We start from the raw sequence: 21347 nt of genomic DNA, 5'->3' as shown, positions 1-21347 counted from the left end.
AATTCGGGTTTGTGTTTGAAACTGTGTAACATTAACAGGTTGGTTTTTTGCCAACATTTTGATGGGAAATGCTCAGTTTGTGTTTATTGAAACTGTTAACATACACATAAACCATAAAACATTAGATTCTTCACAACAAAAGACATCAACAATAACAACCAACATAAATAAAAACAAATAAATCAAAAACTAAACACAAAAAAACAAAATAATAACATACAAAAAAGGATGGCGCGACAAAGAGCATATACAGGTCCTATCTCAAAAAATTAGCATATTGTGAAAAAGTTCATTAGATTTAAAAATTTCACTTTGTCAATCAGGGTCGCTGATTTTTGGCTCTGAAAAACCCAAATAGTGTACTGGATAAAAATTAAAACTTTCATTCCATATTGTAAAAACCGAAATTCCTAAAAGAAAAGTGTTTTCATCGACCAATAAAGAAAGTGTTTTAATACAAAAAAAGTTATTTTCAGTATGCCACTCAATACTTGGTCGGGAATCTTTTTGCAGAAATGACTGTTCTTCAAGCGGCGTGGCATGGAAATCAGCCTGGGCACTGCTGAGGTGTTTATGGAGGCATGTTCGATAGCGGCTTAAGCTCATCCAGAGTGTAGGGTTGGGTCTTGCGGCTCTCAACTTTCTCTTCACAATATCCCACAGATTTTCCATGGGGGTTCAGGTCAGGAGAGTTGGCACAATTGAGGCACAGTAATACCATTTGGAAACCCATTAACCAGTTTTTTTTGGCACTGTGAGTCAGTGCCATGGTCGTGCTGAAAAACGAATCTTCATCTCCATAAAGTTTCTGGAAGCATGAAGTGCTCCAAAATCTCCTGATAGCTAGCTGCATTGACCCTGCCCTTGATAAAAACACAGTACAAACACCAGCAGCTACATGGCACATCCCATTCACTGACTTGACTTCAGGCATTTTGGCATTTCCTTCTCCCCAGTCTTCCTCCAGCCTCTGGCATGAAATACAATCATGCTTTCATCCGAAAAAAGGTACTTTGGACACACTGAGCAACAGTCCAGTGCTGCTTCCTCTGTACCCAGGTCAGGGCGCTTCTGCCGCATGTAAAAGCACACTGCCTTGTTCAACTAAGTTGAATGTTTCTACTCCAGACATCCACTCTTTTCTGGGTCCACAAGGTCTGGAATCGTATTTTGCCTTCTCCACAAATCTTCCTCGGGTCGAATCCCCTGGCCCACACTTTCCTTTCCGCACAGAACTTCCCACTTGCCTTGATACAGAGGCCCATTCGTCATATTCTTTCGGGTGTCTTACCCTCCAAGTCGGTAATATCTTAAAAAGTCAGTTCGGCAGTCGTATACCCATGATTGCTTTTGAGTAATGAACCAGCAAAAGCCGCAGGAATCTTTTTGCAAGTCCTGTTTTTTGATTCCGAATGCTTAGGTTAATACAGCTCTTTAGAGAACTTTTCATGATATGCTAATTTTTTGAGATAGGATTTGGTTTTCATGAGCTGCCTTGATACAGTATTAACATAAAAGACGGGAAATATTTCGTTGAAAGCATTTCGGGCGTTGTCTTACCCTCGAATGGCTTTGCATATCTCTCGCTGGATTTGCGGTTTTTGGAGAATAAATCCGTAGGCTTGGGAGGTTTTACAAAAGCCGTCAGTCCAAAGAGTGAAAAATTTAATTCGGTTATCATTACATTAAATGCTGGGGAGGATTTTTTGGGGGTTGGGTGCCAGACGTGGTACATGTCATCATTATATCTTAAAAACCGGACATTAACTAAATAAAACTCTGTGCATAAAAATACATTTAAATAAAACATTTAAAAAAAACATAAAACAAAAACACAAAAACATAACCATTTAAATAAAATGTGGATCAAATACAGAAAAGCAGAACTCCTTCATTTGACCATTGTTTATTTATTTTGCTACACAACAGAAAAGAAAACCCATCTCATCTTACACTACATCCTTGAACAAACAATAAACACAAGCCAAAGGTTCTCAGTACGAAATGGAAGCTCATGATGAAGGACCATGTGAGGAAGCTCTGGCTCACGTCATCAACACCATCATCACCCCTTACTACGCTTAATAAGCACAAAAAACAAAAAACAAGCACACTATGAAAGCACAAAAACAAATAAAACAATGATCAAGTCATAAATAGTACCCGTGGAATAAGATGGCAGTGTCTGGGGCCTGTATAAAATATATGGGCTTAGATTTCAGTCCTTGACATCTACGCAGTCTAAAATCTGACTTCTGTTCAATAATTAGAGTAAAAGTGCTCATTAAATTCTCAAACAAAAAAGGGTGAAAAATTGTGATGATGGAAGACTGTCGTGTGCCGATTGGCAGCTACATCACAGGCGTTTGTGAGTGAATATTACAGTGACAGAAGCTCATGTGCGCTTTACCCAGGATGCTACACTGAGTGACTGGAGGATGTGCAGTGGCTGCAGGGCAGTGAAGGTGGCGGTAATGACTGAGGTAATGACGCGCTGCTGATCCAGCAGCTGATGTGTCTCGTGGAGGCAGTTCATGTCAGGTGTGTTTGTGTTTGGCGATGCTGAGCGGACGCTGTCGTGTCTGTTCAGCGGGTGTCAGTATGAAGGCGTCACACGTGTGTGTTTGTGTGTGTGTGTGAATCATCGTCCGCTGCTGCTGGTTGTGCTGCTTCCTGAGCTTGAACCGCTGGAGCCGCGATCCTCGTACACACTGATCTCAATCTAACACACACACAGGTTAAGAGAATAACATCACAGCATTACACAACCTTACATGCACAAACTACTAAACCGCTTTTACTTGACGACTTGCAATGAATATGATTGAACCTGGTGTCCAGTTTCATTATATCATTACTGATAGTTTTTATTTTAAAGGCATTTTACTTATACATTTTTTGTATTAGTTTTAATTTTAGTTTAATTTATAATAATTTAGTTGTTTTTTTGTTATTATTATTATTGTATTTCTATATAATTTGTATTTTTATTAAATGTATTATGTTCTTTATATTTAATTTTAGTTTATTTTATTTCAAGGGTTTTATGGTTTTAGTTAGTTATAATAACCAATTACTGTTTTAAAGAAATAAAGCCAGAAATCTGACAAATTATTTATAGTGAGAGCTTATTAGATATTTTATATTAACTATTTTCTTCCATTAAATTAACATAACATGAAAAATAGCAATATCTGTTAAATTGATATTCAATTGAATTCCAAAATAAAAATATTATAAAAATAAATAATATTAATATAAGATAATATAATAAAGTTAGAAATATTATATAATGTTATTACTCATGAACCTAATTTAATTCCAAAAAACAATATTTAGCTTAATATTTAGATTTAACATAATCTTTTAAATTTAATGCACTGTAAATATATATAGGAATAAAAATAATTGTTAAATATATTCATATATTTATTAATACATTTAATTATGAAAAACTATATTTATCTTATTTGATATTCAACAAAATCTGTTGAAGTGATAGCAATTTATTGTTACAAAACAGAATTAATATATAAGCCAAAACCAATATTTGGCTATTTCCCACATTTTGTTCACAATCTTGTCTTCAGGGTTGCAATAATTGCAAACCTCACACAATGAAGAGATAATAAAAGAGTTTATGTGACATCCTAAGCTGGACTAACAACAGTTTCTGAAGTACAAGCAGCTTTTGTTCATGACACAAAAAAAAACACACACAGTAAGGATACGACCATAACTCCTCACTCTACACACACACACACACACACTCTGTAAGGATACAACCCTCATGCCTCTCTCTATGGGGTCTGTGATGAGGAGACCTCGAGGAGCGTAGACCTTCTCATTCTGCTCCTGGATGTACCGCGAGATCTTCTTCAGCACTTCACAAACACACACACATACACACAAGGTGCACTTTTAATCATCAGCATCATTTTTATTTGCCATAGTTTGCAATAACCGGCACATAAAGCGACATATGATAGTATGTTTTATTTTTACATGCCATTTCAGGGTGGCTTTTTCTGAAACTGATAATACCTTCTCATAGCGTGTCTCGATACACAGGAATATGAGGTAAACCGTGAGGCAGGCCAGACATCCCTCGAGGTAGGACTGGCCTCCGATCTTCTCCGCTTCTGCATAGTAATTATTCAGCGTCTTCACCGTGTCCTCAAACAGTGTCCTCTCAATCTGACCAATCAGGTGCAAGGACAAGACGAGTCAGCCAATCAGAGAGCACCAGGGAGTTCACGAAAAGGACATTATATGGCAAAAACGAATGGGTTTGAATCAAAAACTGACTGACATTGTAAAGATATCAGTCTCATGCCAGACACACGTGATAACTCTTGATTGCATTAAAATAAATAAACAGATTGTGAGAAAGACACAGAGAGCTCTACATGTTAAGCTCCCTTTTCCTGTCAGTTCCTCAGCAAGTCTTACTGGGCGTCTGTAACATGATCTAACACCTTTAAACAGCTCTATTAGCAGCTCATTATGTGTGTTTCGTTAGGAGTTTGTGCACTCAGCAGTGCTTTGCTGAAGAGCCTTTTTCTTGTCCTCTCCTTTTTACTTGTGTTGTGTCTCTTTTGTTCTGGCACACACACACACACTTACCCTGCTGTCTAACTCGGAGGGGAACTTGGTCTGGAACTTGCAGACGGTGCCATCCGTGTAGTCTCTCTGAATGAAGACCTTATTGGCCAGAGATGCACTGTGTCTCAACTCCTGAAGGTTATGGAACTACAACAGAGGACGAGAGGGTTTCCTTGGGATGTTAGATGCTAGACAATGCATGAAAATGGCTTGACGAGTGCAGTTTCCTGTCCTGCGTTGTAGCATTTTCTAGTGAAACCAGAAGTTTGATGACGAAATCATCCACTAGCATTCAGTTATATCACATATGAATGTTCTTGCTAGTCAGTGACAGCTGGTATTAGACATTTTAGCAGTGTAGTGCAGGTGATGACATTGTGTTCGCTCATCACTGCATCACTTTGTACTCGAAGAGTAATAGAGTGATGTCATCATCATTAGCTCAGCATTGATGCTAGAATGTAGAGATGTTTCTGTCATTAACTCATAGTAATGCAGTGATGCCATCATCATAAATAGATCACATATTAATGCAGTTGCATCACCATCATTAGCTCATAGACAGAGTAATGCAGTGATGTGGTCTTTAGCTCATACAGTAATGCAGCGGTATTGACATTATCTTATAGAATAGTCCAGTGATTTCATCATCATCTCAGAGTAATGCAGCGATGTCATTATCTCATAAAGTAATGCAGTGATGTTGTCATTATCTCATGAAGTAGTGCAGTGGTGTTTTTGTCAGTTTATACAGTAATGTTGTCATTTACTCAGAGTAATGCAGGGACATTTTCTTAATTTATCTTCATCACTGCAATACCCTAAGCTATTGACAACACTGCATTTTGTGAGCTCATGATCATGAAAGCTCATACAGTAATGCAGTGATGTCGTCATTAACTTATAGAGTAATCCAGTGATGACCTTATAATTTAATGGACACTTCATTGCCTGTATGCACACACACACAAACATCAGAGCGACTGGCCATCTGTCACTGCCAGCACACACACTAACATCCGTCCATCCCCCACTCCTTCCCTTCATTCTCACCTCTTTCTCTTGCAGTACCAGTAAAGTTCATACACTGGAAGACTATAATAAGAAAGCACATTCCTTAATGAACTACTGCACAGCACCACCACACAGAGATTTAGCTCAGCTGACATCACTGTATGTTATTCTTTATCTTTGGACATCTGAAGGTCAGATAAAGATTATTTTGACTGCAAGCAAGGGACAGTATAATTACCCTGGCAGTCCTGGCAACCTGTTATTTAAAAACTGGCTTTGTTTTAGCAGCAGGGCCTGCCAGCGAATGGCTCCTTCTGATAGAGTAACAGGCTGAGACAGCACACACTTGATTCAAACACACACACAGCTCTTCAATGCTGTGGACGAGATCAATTTCTGGCACTCAACATTTGCACAGATCTCAAGAATTCTTGCACAGCTCAGATAAAAGACATATCCGGTGTCAAATAATGCACAACACGACATTTACCTGTTGAACTCCTCAAAAATACACTCAGAAGGATCTAGAACTAAACGATGTTGGTAAAAATCTAATGAAAGTATGGTGCTTCAATATAAACCACTGTATGCAATTATTAACACGTTCATAAACCATCCTATGCTACTTCAAATGATACATGGTCCGGACAATGTACAACTGCCAAAAGTTTGTTAGTAATATGGGACATGTAGCATGCTAGTAACATTATAAACCATCAACTTTTAACCATTAAAATAGTGTATATATAATATTCCATTAGGATTTATTGGTTATAACAAGCCACCAATAGCAGGTGACCAATTACCAGTAGAAAACAAACCGGGTCCATTACAGTTTCCATTAAAACCAGTACAATTACAATCATAACCAGTAAAACCATTACAAATTCTGTGATTGTGTCTATTTTTTTTTTTTTTTTTTTTCATGGTACAGTAACATCTGATACCATCATTGTAGTATGTTACCGCGACTTTTGTACCGGTAAACCGAGACTAATCACAACTAAACGTTCTGGGCTATTGTTACTAAACATCTCGTTAATTATGCATGCAAGCCGCTCTCGGTAACTGACAGAAAGATGAGATACACTGTTACCGACTCCCGCGAACATAACCGATCGATCGCGAGGAGACGATCATTTAACACACACACACACCGCTGATACCAAATACATCAAAACACAATCTAATCATCCGGTGTAGCCTGCACAGAATGATTATTGACTGTTACCCCGAGTAGTATGTTTGTTTTCCGCTCGCACGAGATTAAACAAAGAGATCTCGCGCTCGAACCACGACATCACGCGCGCGCTCAAGGTTACTCGGCGGGACGGCGGACAGACATTTAACTCTCAAATGAACCCCAGAACAACTTGTTAAATCACATTTTAAATCCCAACCGCAGGAAATCACAGCAAATATCGTCAGTTAAATCACTTTTAAAAGGGAATTAATAAATAAAACCCTACAGATTCGTGGCAGTACGGGAGTTTTGTTCGGTCCGTCGCTGTCCGCGGTGCTGAAATCATTCCTGATCCGGTCACCGATGAAAGAGACGCACAAACACGCTCTCTGCTTCCGCTAAAAGAGCTTTTGGAGCAGTGGACAGCCGCTTTTATCCTCTTTGATGTCCAGCTGCGCGCTCCGCTACGTCACACGCGCACTGCTCGCGCTCATTTGAACACAGCACCAGATCCTTCTGACCACAAACACAAGCCTTTGTCATCTTGTGTGATGAACAATGCTTTCACAACAAACTTTCTTTTATCGATCTAAGCATCTGATCTAAACAACAGCATTTCAGGCAATCATGAAACTCTGTGTCAGCAATAAACAACTAAATAAGTCCACATATCTGAAAGCACCATTGAAAAAGCTTATATCTATCATTGCAACACTTGGTCACACTTTAATTTAAGGTGTCCTTGTTACAGTTTAATCATACATTTAAGTACTGAGTAAAATTAATTGACTACATGTACTTACTACATAGTTTGGATTAGAGTTTGGCTCATTACTCGCATGTAATTATGCATAATTTATTGTTATAATAATAGTAAATACATGGAACATGTAACAAGGACGCCTTAAAATAGTGTTACCCAAAATTAAACAGTAACGTCAACAAAAAAATCAACAAAAAAATTTTACATTTTATATCTCCCATCTCAACTTTAACATTAAAACAAAAAAAGAAAAACAACAACAACTGCTGATCAGTGTCAACACCACTTAAAAACTAGTCAACCTAGTATAGTTAGTTAAATTCAGTCATAATAAAGAACATTTGACTAAATGACAAACAAGATTACCACATTATGACACCTATCTATCTATCTATCTATCTATCTATCTATCTGTTTATCATGTTGTTGACATGATCAGTGGTCAGCACCTAACTATCTACCTATATATTTATAAATTATCAGAGCATGATCAGTGGTCAGCTCTCCACTATAGGCTGTTAAAAACTTCGACATACACAATCTTATACACTAACATTGTATGTTTATTTTATTCCGTGCCTTATGGGCTGAGCAGCAATTCTAACCGATTTTAACGGTTTTTTAAACGACGCGTGAGAACGGCGACAGAGCTAATGTTATACACTAACGACACGCACTGATCTCCAACCCATGTTTAAATAATCAAAATGACAATCAAAACGGCTTATATAAACACACCTGGCACAAAAACGATGAATAAAGGGCTGTTTCTCACCTCTGTGGCCATGTTGCCACGCGAGCGCGAGATGCCTGTCCCGGTGCTGAAACGGGTTCACGGGAATAAACGTTTGCGCTCGGGGATAAACGGAGAGGGGGCGGGGCCGGAAACAATCTGATGACGCGCGGAGGAGGAGCAACTGATGCCGCCAAGTCAGATAATGTTTTGGGTTATATATTTACAAAAGCTTCTTCGGAAATGACAAATATTACGATACAAATTCGTCAGAGATCACTAAAGGACTCTCACGAGGAGAAATCCGTTCGCCGGAGGAGGTAACCATAGCAACAGTTCTCCAGAACGAGCGCTTTTCAGTTTAAAAGGCGCCAATACACAGGTTTGGTTTGCGCGAAAAGAATCTTAACAACAGACGGTGGCGCGAAAATTCCTCACAGTTATACATTCATATTTAAATGGTTTATTACTGTAATAGTAGATTTAACCAAGGAAACTGGTGGTGCTATATATGGATAACTCCCCAACAGATTTTAATTTATGTTTAAATAGCAGTAGTACGACATACATAGCTATATAACCGTCAAAACACTGGTTTTACATTCAACCTTGGCTTAAATTCACACAGACACATAAAATGACACTATATAGCTCATTCTTTCAATAACAATCTGAATAGGAGTACTCTTGGGAATGATTTGCTGATAGAATATAATGCTATGTTGGTTAGTTTAAATGGTTTCTGAGGGAGTTCCAACAACAAACATACATGTATATAAATTAAAGCTTTTCCAGACAAACTTACACACATAAATTATATAACCAATAATCATGGGTTTACACAGATAAGCAGCTAGCAGAAGGTTGAACTGGAAACGATTTATGACAGAATTAAACTGACTCATATTCTTCCACTGATGTCAACTAATCAGATTTGACAGTATGTGGTACAGTAGCCAGAGGAGCCAAATAAAATGCTCAGATTCACTGGTTTTGGCATCCAGTTTAATAAATAACCAACCATTTTCATGGTCTTGTTTTCCTCTTTAGGATGATGTGTTATAATAACAGATAAACTGGACCCTTGATTTTAACCGGACATATCCCACCAAGGGCTCAAATTCTGGAATGTGATGTCCTAAGGGTTGATGAAACTACATCATTTGATATTGCAGCAAAGTGAATTCCAAATGAACCAATCAGTCTTAGTGTGAGGCTTTGATAAATAATAGTGGTGACTGGTGAAAGCAGCATATTGCAAGGAAAAGCTCACCATTTTGACATAAAGGAGTTCACATAGGGGTCACGAGTTTTGGACAGACAAAAACAAAAACAAAAACAAAAACAAAAAAAAACTCAAAGGCGCCTCAGGAAGAGTTTTGAGGCAACATAAGCTGCAGGATTTTGGTCGTCCATGTGAAATGCTCCACAGTGAAGGAAAGAAACAGCAAGAATCACTGGAGTAGCCATCTTGTGGTTGTTCTCCTAGTTTCTTTCAAAGCACTGCAATGGTGAAAGATTATTTGAAGATGATGATCAATGCTACTTGGTTTTGAGGGAAGTATTACACATAGAACAAACAAATACAGTCTCTCTTTGAGCTTCAGGAGGATTAAACATAGTTTAAATTCATCTCCAATAAAACTCTCTTTAAAAGATTCACAAGCTCTTCTCATACCTGTGGCTTCCATACTGGATTTGAACACTTTATAAGAGCAACAGCGGGAACCAAAACTCACACCAGAGTTACTGCAGTTTCTCTAGAAAAAAAAATTATTATGAGTAAAACAACATCAAATAAGTTGATTAGCATGTTCAACAGGATGAAGATCAGATGCCATACCCTTTTCTTTAAAACCGAAAATGCTGAATTGCACTGGAAGCAGTTCCCTGTGGAAGGACAAAAAGAAAATATGGTTTTAAAGGTGGATATAATATATATGGCGAAAAAGTATGAAGTACAAAGAGATTGATAGTGACTGATGGTGTTGGAAGGGTCCCGCTTGCCAATTTTTCAGTGAGTTTGGACACTTTACTGCGGATGGGCTCGTTTCTGCTCAGCAGTCCATTATCAGACACTGTGTCAAACTCAGGAACACCAGAAGACATGTCCTCGTCATTGGAATACAATTTAAGATATTTTGGATGAAAACCTGGAGGCCTGTGACTGTCACATAGACTGCCAAATAAATAACAGTGTCAAGGTCCAGAAAAGTATGAAAGACATCATCATTCAGAATAGTCCATCTGCCATCAGTGGTTCAACCGTAACGTTATGAAGTGACGGGAACACTTTTTGTAAGCGAAGAAAACAAAAATAATGACTTTATTCAACAATTCCTTTGTCAACAGTCTCCTCTGTGTCTCTCCATAGCACCGTATGCTGCGTATGCTCTTATGTGTCGCCACCAAGATGCAGTTTTCTTTCAAATCAAAGCTAAATACACCTAGAAACAGCACATCCTTAAGGCGTGGCTGACACAGAAGAGCATACGCACCATATGGTGATATGGAGAGACACAGAGGAGACTGTTGACAAAGGAATTGTTGAATAAAGTTGTTATTTTTGTTTTTGTTGCATACAAAGAGTATTCTCGTCACTTCATAGCATTACTGTTGAACCACTGATGGCGGATGGTCTTTTCTGACGATGCATTTCATACTTTTCTGGACCTTGACACTGTAATATACTTGGCTGTCTATTGGACAGTCAAGCCTTCCGGTTTTCATCCAAAATATCTTAAATTGTGTTCTGAAGACGAACAAAGCTTTAAAGGGCTTGGAACGACATGGGGGTAAGTGATTAATGACAAAATTCCCAAAAATAAATTGCTAACCAATTTAAGTTATAAAAATATATTTAATATTTTTATTAATTGCACATCAAATAGTTTGACTCAAGAAAATGCCTGTTGTGGCACCTGTGATGACTTCTGTAAACCTAACCCTTGTTTGTTGCTGCTGAGCTTCATGTCCTGCAGTCATCTGATGACTGGAGAGAGGACTCAGATTTCTGTGCCATACAGTACTGAACACCATAAAAACAGAAGACCACACCACACAAAATAAATAGTATGTCTTTCAACCCTGACCGTTTCCTGTGACATCACTGTTAAGAGAAGCCACTGAAATTAATAGAGGCATGAGAGGGTGTGGTTAGAACTCCTAGAGATCATGACTGACAGGTGTGTGGGCACCTTACGGGCTCTCCATCTCCTCGCAGTCTTTGGTAGAAAATAGGCTACAGGCCACACCTACATTTGAAACACGGGCCGGACAGATTTACAACAGTCATGCACCTTGTAACAAGATATATCTGATTATTATTCTTTAAAAGGTTAAGTATTAGGTCTGGGTTTGATCTTGATCCACTGTGCGACATACTTGAGGTTATTTGGAGTTGATGAGATAAATGAGATGCATTTAAATTCACAACTGAACATGGTCAAGACATACAGGTGAATCTCACAAACATATATCCAGATCACATTTCATCCCATAAGCAAAATTAAATAAATTATATTCTGCTTAAAAACAATCCATTAGAAAAATGTTTATTCAAATGATCTAAATCTTAGGTTTTGTGAGATGCACCCCACTAAAATCTAACACTAATGTGTCATACATAAAACTGTGCAAATGCATTCAGAGCATTTACATTAATGCAAAAACATGCACACACACATACACACAAAGACAGTGTTTCTTCAGTCGTACAGACTGTGAATTTACTCAAACATTAAATGCTCTCAGTTACTCTATTACTCACCACTAATGCCAGAGGAGTTACCTTGGAGAGCAGAGTAGAGGTCAGAGGTCAGACATGTACACATCCACACTACACAACTAAATCTACTTGTATAATAAGAAGGCTTATATCTACACTCATAGACACACTATAATCTGCACACTCAGCTGTGGTCCAATATTGATGCTATAATCTTCACATCACTAGAGGGAGCTACTTACCGGCAGAACAAGCTGAGTTTGAGATTGAGCAGCCAAACGGCAGAAATGGGAGTACATGTCAGAAAAAGAAACAGACAGTAAGACAGACAGACAGACAGACAGACAGACAGATAGATAGATAGATAGATAGATAGATAGATATTTTCTGACCTCTATGGCATCTTTAAACTCATCGTCAGGCTCCACCTCCTGTGCCTCTTCAGTGTTGCAGGGTGACAGATCCTAAGCAGGAAGCACATTCACAGAATAAGTCAATTTGGACTGGAAATAGAAATCTGTACAAAGTAATGCAAAATAATCCATCTAAAGCAGGGGGGTGCCCAAACTCCTCCAGGATAAGTCCAGATGTGTTTTATGGTTGTAGCAAGTGTGTATGTTTTAATTCTCTCTCATCTCAACAATGGTTGGAGTGGGTGTGTGTTCCAGCAGGTTTGAATGATCTGGGTCACATGGAATGTCTAGCATATTGAAACTGAATGAAAATACTGAATCTGTATATACATTCACTAATCTTTTTAATATCAGCATAAAGTCTGGTCCACACTGAAGCAACGCTGAAGAGACCTTCTGACCAACATGGAAAGTGCCCAGTCTTGCATTCACATTCATTTACTGACATCTGCAGAAGTTTCTGTTCCACAGAAAGAGGGTGCTGTTGAGCACAGACAGCAAACAAACCGCAGTCAAGAGAGAACCATAAAACCTACACACAGAATAACACTCATTACAGTCACCTTCACTATCCTTAAAGTTAACTAACAACTAACATGTTTTGCTTTTATTAGACATTTTGCATTATAAATTAAAAAAAGCTAACGGAAAATAGACCAAAACAACACTATGCAAATATTATTTTTTTGTATAATGCTACATTATAAATGTAAATTGCAGTTGGTGTCCATCAGTTATTGTTAAGGTTAATATTCATTTATGGAGAAGACAAGTTTATAAAAATGGCCCATGATAAGCATAATTTCTGCCAAAATACCATGGAGTCATTCCGTATCAAATCATCCAAATTTTAGAAACTTCGCAGGCTAAATGTTTTAGATTTTGTTCATATTTTATCTGAAGAAAGACATAAATAGTAACTAATGCCAAAATATTAACAACCACTGATGAAAATTCACTCAGTAATACACTATCTTAACTCAATAATTATTAAATATATCTTAATATGCTTTTAGATTTAGATTTTTAAACATTTCTTTTCATATCTTCATTTTTAAGGCCCTATATGGTTCAATCCCAGATATGAGGATCTCAATGTGGTATCATAAGCAAACTGTTGAATTCGACACATTTTCAGTGGTCAAAAACCAAATGCGAGTCACTCTGCCAACAGCTGATACTTAAAAGAGGAATGTCTGAAGAACAAATAATTTTTCTTTCATCAGATCAAAATCAAAATTTTAGCCAGGGACCTCTGGTTTGGCTGACACAGAATTACACCACAGTTATGCATTATTACTGCTGTAAAAGCCCAGCAGCTCATCTACTCGTTTCAGCCTGTAACACACACAAGCCTTCATCTTCATCATCATCAGTGCTGATGTCATCACTCAAACATCACTCACATGTTCTTGACCTCCAGCATGGCCTCCTGTTTGCTCATGTGGACCATCTGCAGGTCTCGCCGCTGCACCGCATAGTGCTTCTTCTTCTTCGCATTAATAACTCAGAGACGCGTTTAGAGCAAAAACAGAGCCTCTTCTTGAGAGTCACATGACACAGTCTCCTGAAGTACAGGCAGAAGTTCTCAGTGCAGTAAGTGATTATTACAGGACGTCTCTCACCCGAGCAGGGACCACAGCACCTCCAGCGAGTCTGTGACCGGCTCCAGGAAGATGGCCATCCGCTTGAAGCAGATCACCATGTTCAGCAGGTCAAAGGTCAGCGCTCTGGGGCTGCCCAGATCAGAGCTGCTGTCTGTGGAGGCCCGGTCATCGCTCGCCTGTGTGAGAGGAGAGGAGGCTGCGCACTGCATGCTGGGAAATCAGAGATCATGACTGTGAGGATACAAAGACTGTGTTTAACTTCTATACACATGTGACAGTCACCAGACTCACATCTGTTAAACTTGATGCCCAACAGTCTGTTTGGAAACTTTAATGATTTAATCTGAATCAATAAACAATGTCAAATCCAGCAGACTTGAACAACAAAGCATCCTGATATATTAAGAATATGAAAATATGTAAGAATCAAGTCAACAGATTTGATAAACATACATGATTACTATTTTTACAATAAAAATACATAAAAATAAGTTATGAAAGTAAAAATAAAACGAATATAAATACAGAAACATTAAACACTAAACATCAACCAGAAGAAAACAGACAATAACATACCTTTTATTTCTCAAAACAGCGTCTTCTGCCGCTACAGAGTCATTAAGAATTCTTTAATGTGCATTAAGATTAATACATCTGAGATTAATCCACTTAAAACTATATTAAAACGCGATCCACAGGTAGATGTGTGGATGTCAGAGCGCGATGATGATCGAGTGTCAGTAAGAGCAGAAGAGCGCCGATCTCATCGATGTGTCCCAGAAAACCCAGAAGTGAGAATCTTTTTCTGTTTGGCGTTTGACAGTTTAAACTATTACTTCCACCAGTGTCTGTTGAACCTAAAAACGTCTTTTTTATTGATTAACCCTCAGGTTACATGTTTTGAGGCCCTAGAGATTTTGCTATTTTAATCCATTACTTAATTTAGTGGCATTTAATATAATATAATATAATATAATATAATATAATATAATATAATATAATATAATATAATATAATTTTTTTCTTTCACTAAGCAAAGATATTGTTATGCTACTATTAGTTTGACTTTTGTGTCATTTGATCAAGAATTAATGCATTAGATTTCTGGTACATTTATACAAATATTTCTACAATTTTCTGCTTTTCACACACCCCTTTCTTGAAAATAATAATGATGTAAGAACTGGAGTTATGTCATAAAAATAACTTTTTTTCCTTGTCAGATGAGCAAACTTGACCATAATATTTGACAGAAACATTAAAAACCTTCATCATCCAGGATTCACCCACAAATGAAACTCAGCTCAACTTCACTGAGGAAGAGTTTAATAAATATTGTTAAAAATAAATATAATAAATATGTACAAAAAATACTTAACATTCACATACAAATCATCAGAAATATACATAGAGCTTAACCCTCAGGTTGTGTTTTAGGCGCTGGAGATATTATTATTAATGACTACAGTCTCATTACACTGTATTCAGAACAAATTGTGATACAACATACATCATATTTGACATCATATTGGTATATAATAAGATGTACATACAATTTTGATTTTCATATCATACAGCGTAAAATACACATACTTGTTTTGTGATATTTAGATGTATTGAAAAGTTGCCTATATATCAAGGACAGCATATTTCATTCTAAATATTACAAATCCTCTGCTGTCTGTAACGGGTCTAAATGGAAATGAAATGTCTGAAATAGCAAAACTAGTATAACATGTGCATGCTTATCTAGATTTATCTAGATTGTTCATTTTTGTGATGTGCTCCAGATAAAAAAAAAATTCAGAGATTGGAGGCATCAGAAAGAACATCCTGTTTTTCTGCAACTTTGAGTTTTTATTGTGAGGAGATAAAAATAAAAGTAGCAGACCCTTTACAAACTTTTAGTGTTGTCTTCCTCTTTTCTGTGTGCAGCTGCTGTTGTTAAAATCCAAGTAATGGTGACAGTGTCTCTGTAAACTCCTGTAACTCACACACATCAGCGCTTGATCACTGTGACTTCAGTTCTGATGATTCTGTTGGATTCAATGTGTCTGTCCTGATCCATATTCTCCATCATTTACAACCTGTCAGTACAGAATGAAACACACAGTAAGAGATGCATTATGGGGCATTACTGCTGACACATACCTGTACTGAGATTGAGATTAAATGACATTATTATGTGATTATATGAATCATTACTACTTACATCAGTGTCTTCAGTTTATAACGTGGATCATCTTTTAAAGCAGAGAGCAGCTTCACTCCTGCATCTCCTACTTTATTCCCAAACAGATGCAGTTCTCTCAGCTGTGAGGAGTTTGATCTCAGAGCTGAACTCAGAGCAGCACAACCTTCATCTGTGACGCCACAATATCTCAACCTGCAGAACAACACACTCTTCACTCTCAGTTTAGCAGAAAAAAACGTTGAGATCACACACACGTGTATTACACATTCAGTCTAAAGTCTTGTCCAAGCAGTGTTGCCAACTAACCTGTGCTTTTGAAAAAAACGTTTTCAAGTGTAGTTTGAAAAGTTGCTAAATCTAGCAACAAAATCGCTAAGTTAACATAAACAAAAACATTAACACAAATAAAGATTGTTAGAAACATATTGAATCTCTGTGAGCCCATATAATGAAATATAAAGTGCATATTATCCTAAACGCTACGAAGCACTAATTTGAAGTTAAAAAATATTAATATTTTCTTACAACTATGGTTTTGCTTTAAAAGACACTGATTTATCAACTGGGATCTTTTTGGATTATAGCTGTGTTTGGTTTGCATTTGCATTGGTTTGAAGCATAAACTCTGAGGATACTATCCATTTGCATTATATCAACTCACAGAGATATCTTTTTTACTAATCTAATATATATATATTTTTTTTATCTAATATAACCCTATAATACATAATTGTTTCACTGGAGCTTAATACTGAATATGTTCTTACCCCAGTTTCTCCAGTTTACATTGAGGATCCTTCAGTCCATCAGAGACCATCTTCACTCCTGCATCTCCTACTTTATTCACAGACAGATCCAGTTCTCTCAGCTGTGAGGAGTTTGATCTCAGAGCTGAACTCAGAGCAGAACAACCTTCATCTCTGACGCCACAATCATACAACCTGCAGAACAACACACTCTTCACTCTCAGTTCAGCAGAAACAATCACACAAACACAGACTATGATATTAAATGATAAATCTGTGTGTTACATCTCAGGAGGTATTATTATTATTGTGTCTCCTGTCTAAGAGGACTTCTACACAACACCATTTTAAACTAAAAACAGAAAACTTTTGGTTGTTTATTTTCATTAAAGTTTTAAAAATGGGTTTCAAATTACAATTTTCTTTGGAAACAATACAGTTATGATCTCTGTGTAAACTGTGTAAAGATGTGAATTTGTGAAGACTGTGATGTCACACACGTATATTACGTTTTCAGTCTACAGGCTGTGAGTTTCTTTACAGAGTGACATCAGCAATTATTGATTACTTTTTGTTTGAATCTCTCAACATTTTACAACAGTATCCAGGTGTTGAAGACAAGAAAAAAGAAACTAAATTACGACGTCACTTGCAGTCGACACAAATCGTGCATGTTGCTAATGGAGACAAGACGCTGTGCTGAATAAAGATTAAAACTAATTTAGTACCGTAACGTACAGGGTCCTGCAAGAAAAAGACAAGACCCACAAATCCGTGGGAAAACCGTTTCCCATTCATTCTCAATTTTAGTGCTAAACCACTACGGATGCAATATACTTCCGGCCGCTGCCGCTCTCGTGGCGCTCTTCCATGTTTCGGCGCCGCGGGAATTTTGAATTCGCAGAAGAAGGAGAAGAAGAAAACACACAGGGAGCGGCGATCGCCTCCGTTGTTAAATTCAACGCATTCTCAAGCGTCTATCAGGCTGCATCCGAAAACTGAAAAATGCTGCCTTCTAAGGACGCATTCCAAGGTAGGAAGGCATCAAGGCACGTCCGAATTCAGTGTTAGCTTCAGTTCCTGTCTCCTGAGATGCCTTCATCTGGCCGATTGAGGAGCGTCTCGCTGCAGCCTGCGGTGGACATCCAACCCGGCCCACATCCAAGTGTGACGTCACAGACCACGCCCATGTCAAAATACGTCACATTCTCATTCAATTTGAAACAGGAAGAAGCATCGATAAGAAGATAATTTGTATTGTTTGCCAACCGCTAAAAAAGAAGCTGTTTGTTTGCCGTGTCGGGTAAGTTAAAAAAAAATATCTTTGGTCTTTACCAAACGTTGACAACTTTAAGAACGTGTGCGTCATTTGTGTGCATGTGCATAAACAACAGTAAGTATTTTTAATTTCAACTTCACACAGGCACGTTATTGCTAGCAACAAATATACTTACATACTTATATATATATATATATATATATGTATATGTGTGTGTGTGTGTTTGGGGGTGGGGGGTGAGATGAGTGTTTTTATGTTGGAGGGTCTATCTATCCACACATGTATATATGTATGTATGTATTCGTGGCATGCATGCTTACACACACACAAATACATACATATATACATACATACATACATGTGTAGATAGATAGAGAGACAGATAGATAGATAGATAGAAGTCTTACAACATAAAATCAATTATGAATCAATGTGAAATTTTTTTTATACCATTCCCCCCACACCTAACACTCATCTCACCCACTCAGACACACACACTTCATCCCTCTCACACATATGTACTTACCTGCCCCCACCACACACACACCACAACCACACACAACACAAAACACACACACACACACACACACACACACACCACACACACGACATCTTTAATGATATACTCTGATCACAGTACCCATGCACAGTAACTTGGTTGGGCAACCGCATCATTTCACAATGTCTTGCTGGATAACTCTTTGTATGTCACAAAATTATCTTTGTATTCTTCTATATTAACGAAAAGATCACATAATGTTTGTTTGTCATGTTTTACAGCATTCTACACATTTTCAGTCCAAGCCTGATGCAGAGCAGTTCTCCCCGGGTTAAGGGTGTCCCTGCTGCAGTTTCACCAGTAAAGAAAATTACTTGTTACAGTTCACTTGAAGGACCACATAAGCCATGCAGTGGTGCATGGAGGTATGGTGAGAGCATTTTCTTTAGATATTGATTGATTGTTGTTGTTTAAAATCATAAATATGTTTATGTAGAATGATGAGGTAAATAATTTTGCGTGGACACATATACCCCCAACACGTATGTATTCTCTATTTTTAACAGGAACGCCAAGAGGACATAAAGTGGAAGTTTGTAAGGGGTATTGGTCCAGCGTGGTACAGAGTCATCGTGGGTTATTCTGTGGGGAGGTGACAGGGCCTGCCGTTCTCCAGATGGACAGTAAAAATCAACAGAATGCCATCAAAGACTACCTGGAGGGAGAATCAGAGGATATATTGAAGCAAGGAATCTCTCTGTGTAGTCTATGTATGTATGTGTGTGTACTGCATGTCAAGAACTGTTTATCTGATCATTCAGCTGCTCAGACTTTATAATATTTGGAGCATATCTTTTTGTTAAACACAACCAGTCAAAAGTTTTTGAACAGTGAGATTTCTTTTATGTTTTTAAAGAAATATCTTCTGCTCATCAAGCCTGCATTTATTTAATCCGAAGTACAGCAAAAACAGTCCAATTTTAAAACATTTGTATAATATTTTGCTTTTGTAATATATTTTGCTATTTTAAAATAACAATTTTATATATTTCTATTAAAATGAAATTTATTCCTGTGATTTCAAAGGTGACTTACTCCAGTCACATGATCCTTCATTCTAATATGCTGATTTGATGCTCAAAAAAACATTTTATTATTATTATGTTAATACACTGAAGACTGGAGTAATTATGAAGAAAATTCAGCTTAGATCACAGGGAATAAACTGCATTTTAAAATACATTCAAATAGAAAGCAGTTCTTTTAAAATTGTAAAAATATTTCACATTACTGTTTTTGCTGTGTTTTGTATACAAATAAATGCTGGCTTGGTGAGCAGAAGAGACTTTAAAAAATAATAAAAATCTTACTGTTCAAAAACTGGTGGTGTATATTATTATTATTATTATTATTATTTATTTATTTATTTTTTGTTAAATTGTACATGTAATTATTTTTGTAAAATAATAAATATAAAAATACCCAATGAAACAATGGATGCCTTTTTCATTCATCTTTAAGTATGTGGAGGACCTGGACATGTTTCATATCAAGTTGGAATGAACAAGGCCTGAAGGTCAATGTCATGTTTCTTATATAATCTATCAATGCAATCTTTATTCAGCCTAAGTATGTGTAGCCTACTGCATATGGGGAACTGTTGATTCTATCATTTAAATGTTAACACTTTATGATAAGTGGAATAAATCTTTAGAAAATTAAATGACAATTATACAATACCAACTTTTACAATAAATTTGCATACTTTTACAATACCAAAATCTAATTGTCCCCTTTAAATTTGATGCATTTCAATTTTGCCTTGGGTAGGTCAAAATCGTTTTTTAATAAAAGTTGAATTTATCTCATTACATAAATGAACAAGGTAAGGTTTAAAAGTTTTAATTGACAATTAGCCTACTTTAATCAACATAAGCGTTTTTAGGGAGCTGTTATGATGACGAAATCAGCTCCGTATATTAGACATATTAAATATATATTAGATTTAAGTTGTGCCATTTTAGCCTAGACATCCTCTACAAAAATAAGAAAACGTGTATTAGTAAAACGAAGGACAATATTATTTTATTTAGATCCCAGTAAACTTCCATAAAATTGCTTCAACATACTTCCGGGTTTCCAGGTACGGGGATGGGGAAATCACATGAGGAGACGTATTTGATATGGGGTGGCTTTTCGTTTACGTCACACTTGGACGTGGGCGGGGTTGTTTCGGGGATGGGCGTGACTTCTGACGTCACACTTGGATGTGGGCGGGGTTGGTGTCGGGGATGGGCGTGACTTCTGACGTCACACTTGGATGTGGGCGGGGTTGGATGTCCACCGCAGGCTGCAGCGAGCCCTACTTGGGGCCGATTTGATTTTTGAAGGCAGCATAGATGTATCCTTCGCTGCCTTTGATATCCCACAATCCTGTGCGTTACATTCTGTGACAGTTAAGCCAAAAAATAAAGATGGCGTCTGAAAGTTGCGCTCGGTGGTCAGTTTGTGTGTAAATGTTTGTTTTTGATCAAAGTTTTCTACTTTTGATGTAATTTCTAGCGAGAAAAGGAAATATTGCAGT

General features: G+C 37.3%; 3 protein-coding genes and 1 pseudogene across 4 annotated transcripts in view; all 4 read right to left on the bottom strand.

Annotated features, from left to right (window-relative positions):
• The window catches only part of LOC122135992 (lipopolysaccharide-induced tumor necrosis factor-alpha factor homolog), a 613569-nt gene that overhangs the window by 404503 nt on the left and 187719 nt on the right, over positions 1-21347 (bottom strand). The gene's annotated exons all lie outside the window — the stretch shown is intronic.
• Positions 2138-8532, bottom strand: golga7ba (golgin A7 family, member Ba). Of its 2 annotated transcripts, none has more exons than XM_019074890.2 (5): positions 8341-8532; positions 4627-4752; positions 4045-4197; positions 3784-3885; positions 2138-2722 (listed from the first exon to the last, which is right to left on the bottom strand). In XM_019074890.2, exons 1-5 carry the CDS (start codon positions 8350-8352, stop codon positions 2642-2644), a joined length of 474 nt encoding a protein of 157 aa, XP_018930435.1. In that variant the 5' UTR covers positions 8353-8532; the 3' UTR covers positions 2138-2641. The 2 variants fall into 2 exon arrangements, with proteins under 2 accessions (XP_018930435.1, XP_018930434.1); XM_019074889.2 differs by lacking the exon at positions 8341-8532 and adding an exon at positions 7089-7551.
• LOC109057626 lies at positions 8807-14254 on the bottom strand (annotated as a pseudogene).
• LOC109105037 (NACHT, LRR and PYD domains-containing protein 3-like) overlaps positions 15350-21347 on the bottom strand; it is a 106727-nt gene continuing 100729 nt past the window's right edge. Inside the window, exons 12-14 of the mRNA XM_042717355.1 lie at positions 17007-17180; positions 16258-16431; positions 15350-16132 (exon numbers count right to left, since the gene is read on the bottom strand). Coding sequence (XP_042573289.1) covers positions 16126-16132; positions 16258-16431; positions 17007-17180 — 355 coding nt within the window. The 3' untranslated portion in view covers positions 15350-16125. The remainder of the gene's footprint in view (positions 16133-16257; positions 16432-17006; positions 17181-21347) is intronic.

The sequence above is a fragment of the Cyprinus carpio genome, chromosome B1, assembly GCF_018340385.1.
Source record: "Cyprinus carpio isolate SPL01 chromosome B1, ASM1834038v1, whole genome shotgun sequence".
NCBI lineage: Eukaryota > Metazoa > Chordata > Actinopteri > Cypriniformes > Cyprinidae > Cyprinus > Cyprinus carpio.
This window is presented reverse-complemented; position numbering and strand designations above follow the sequence as displayed.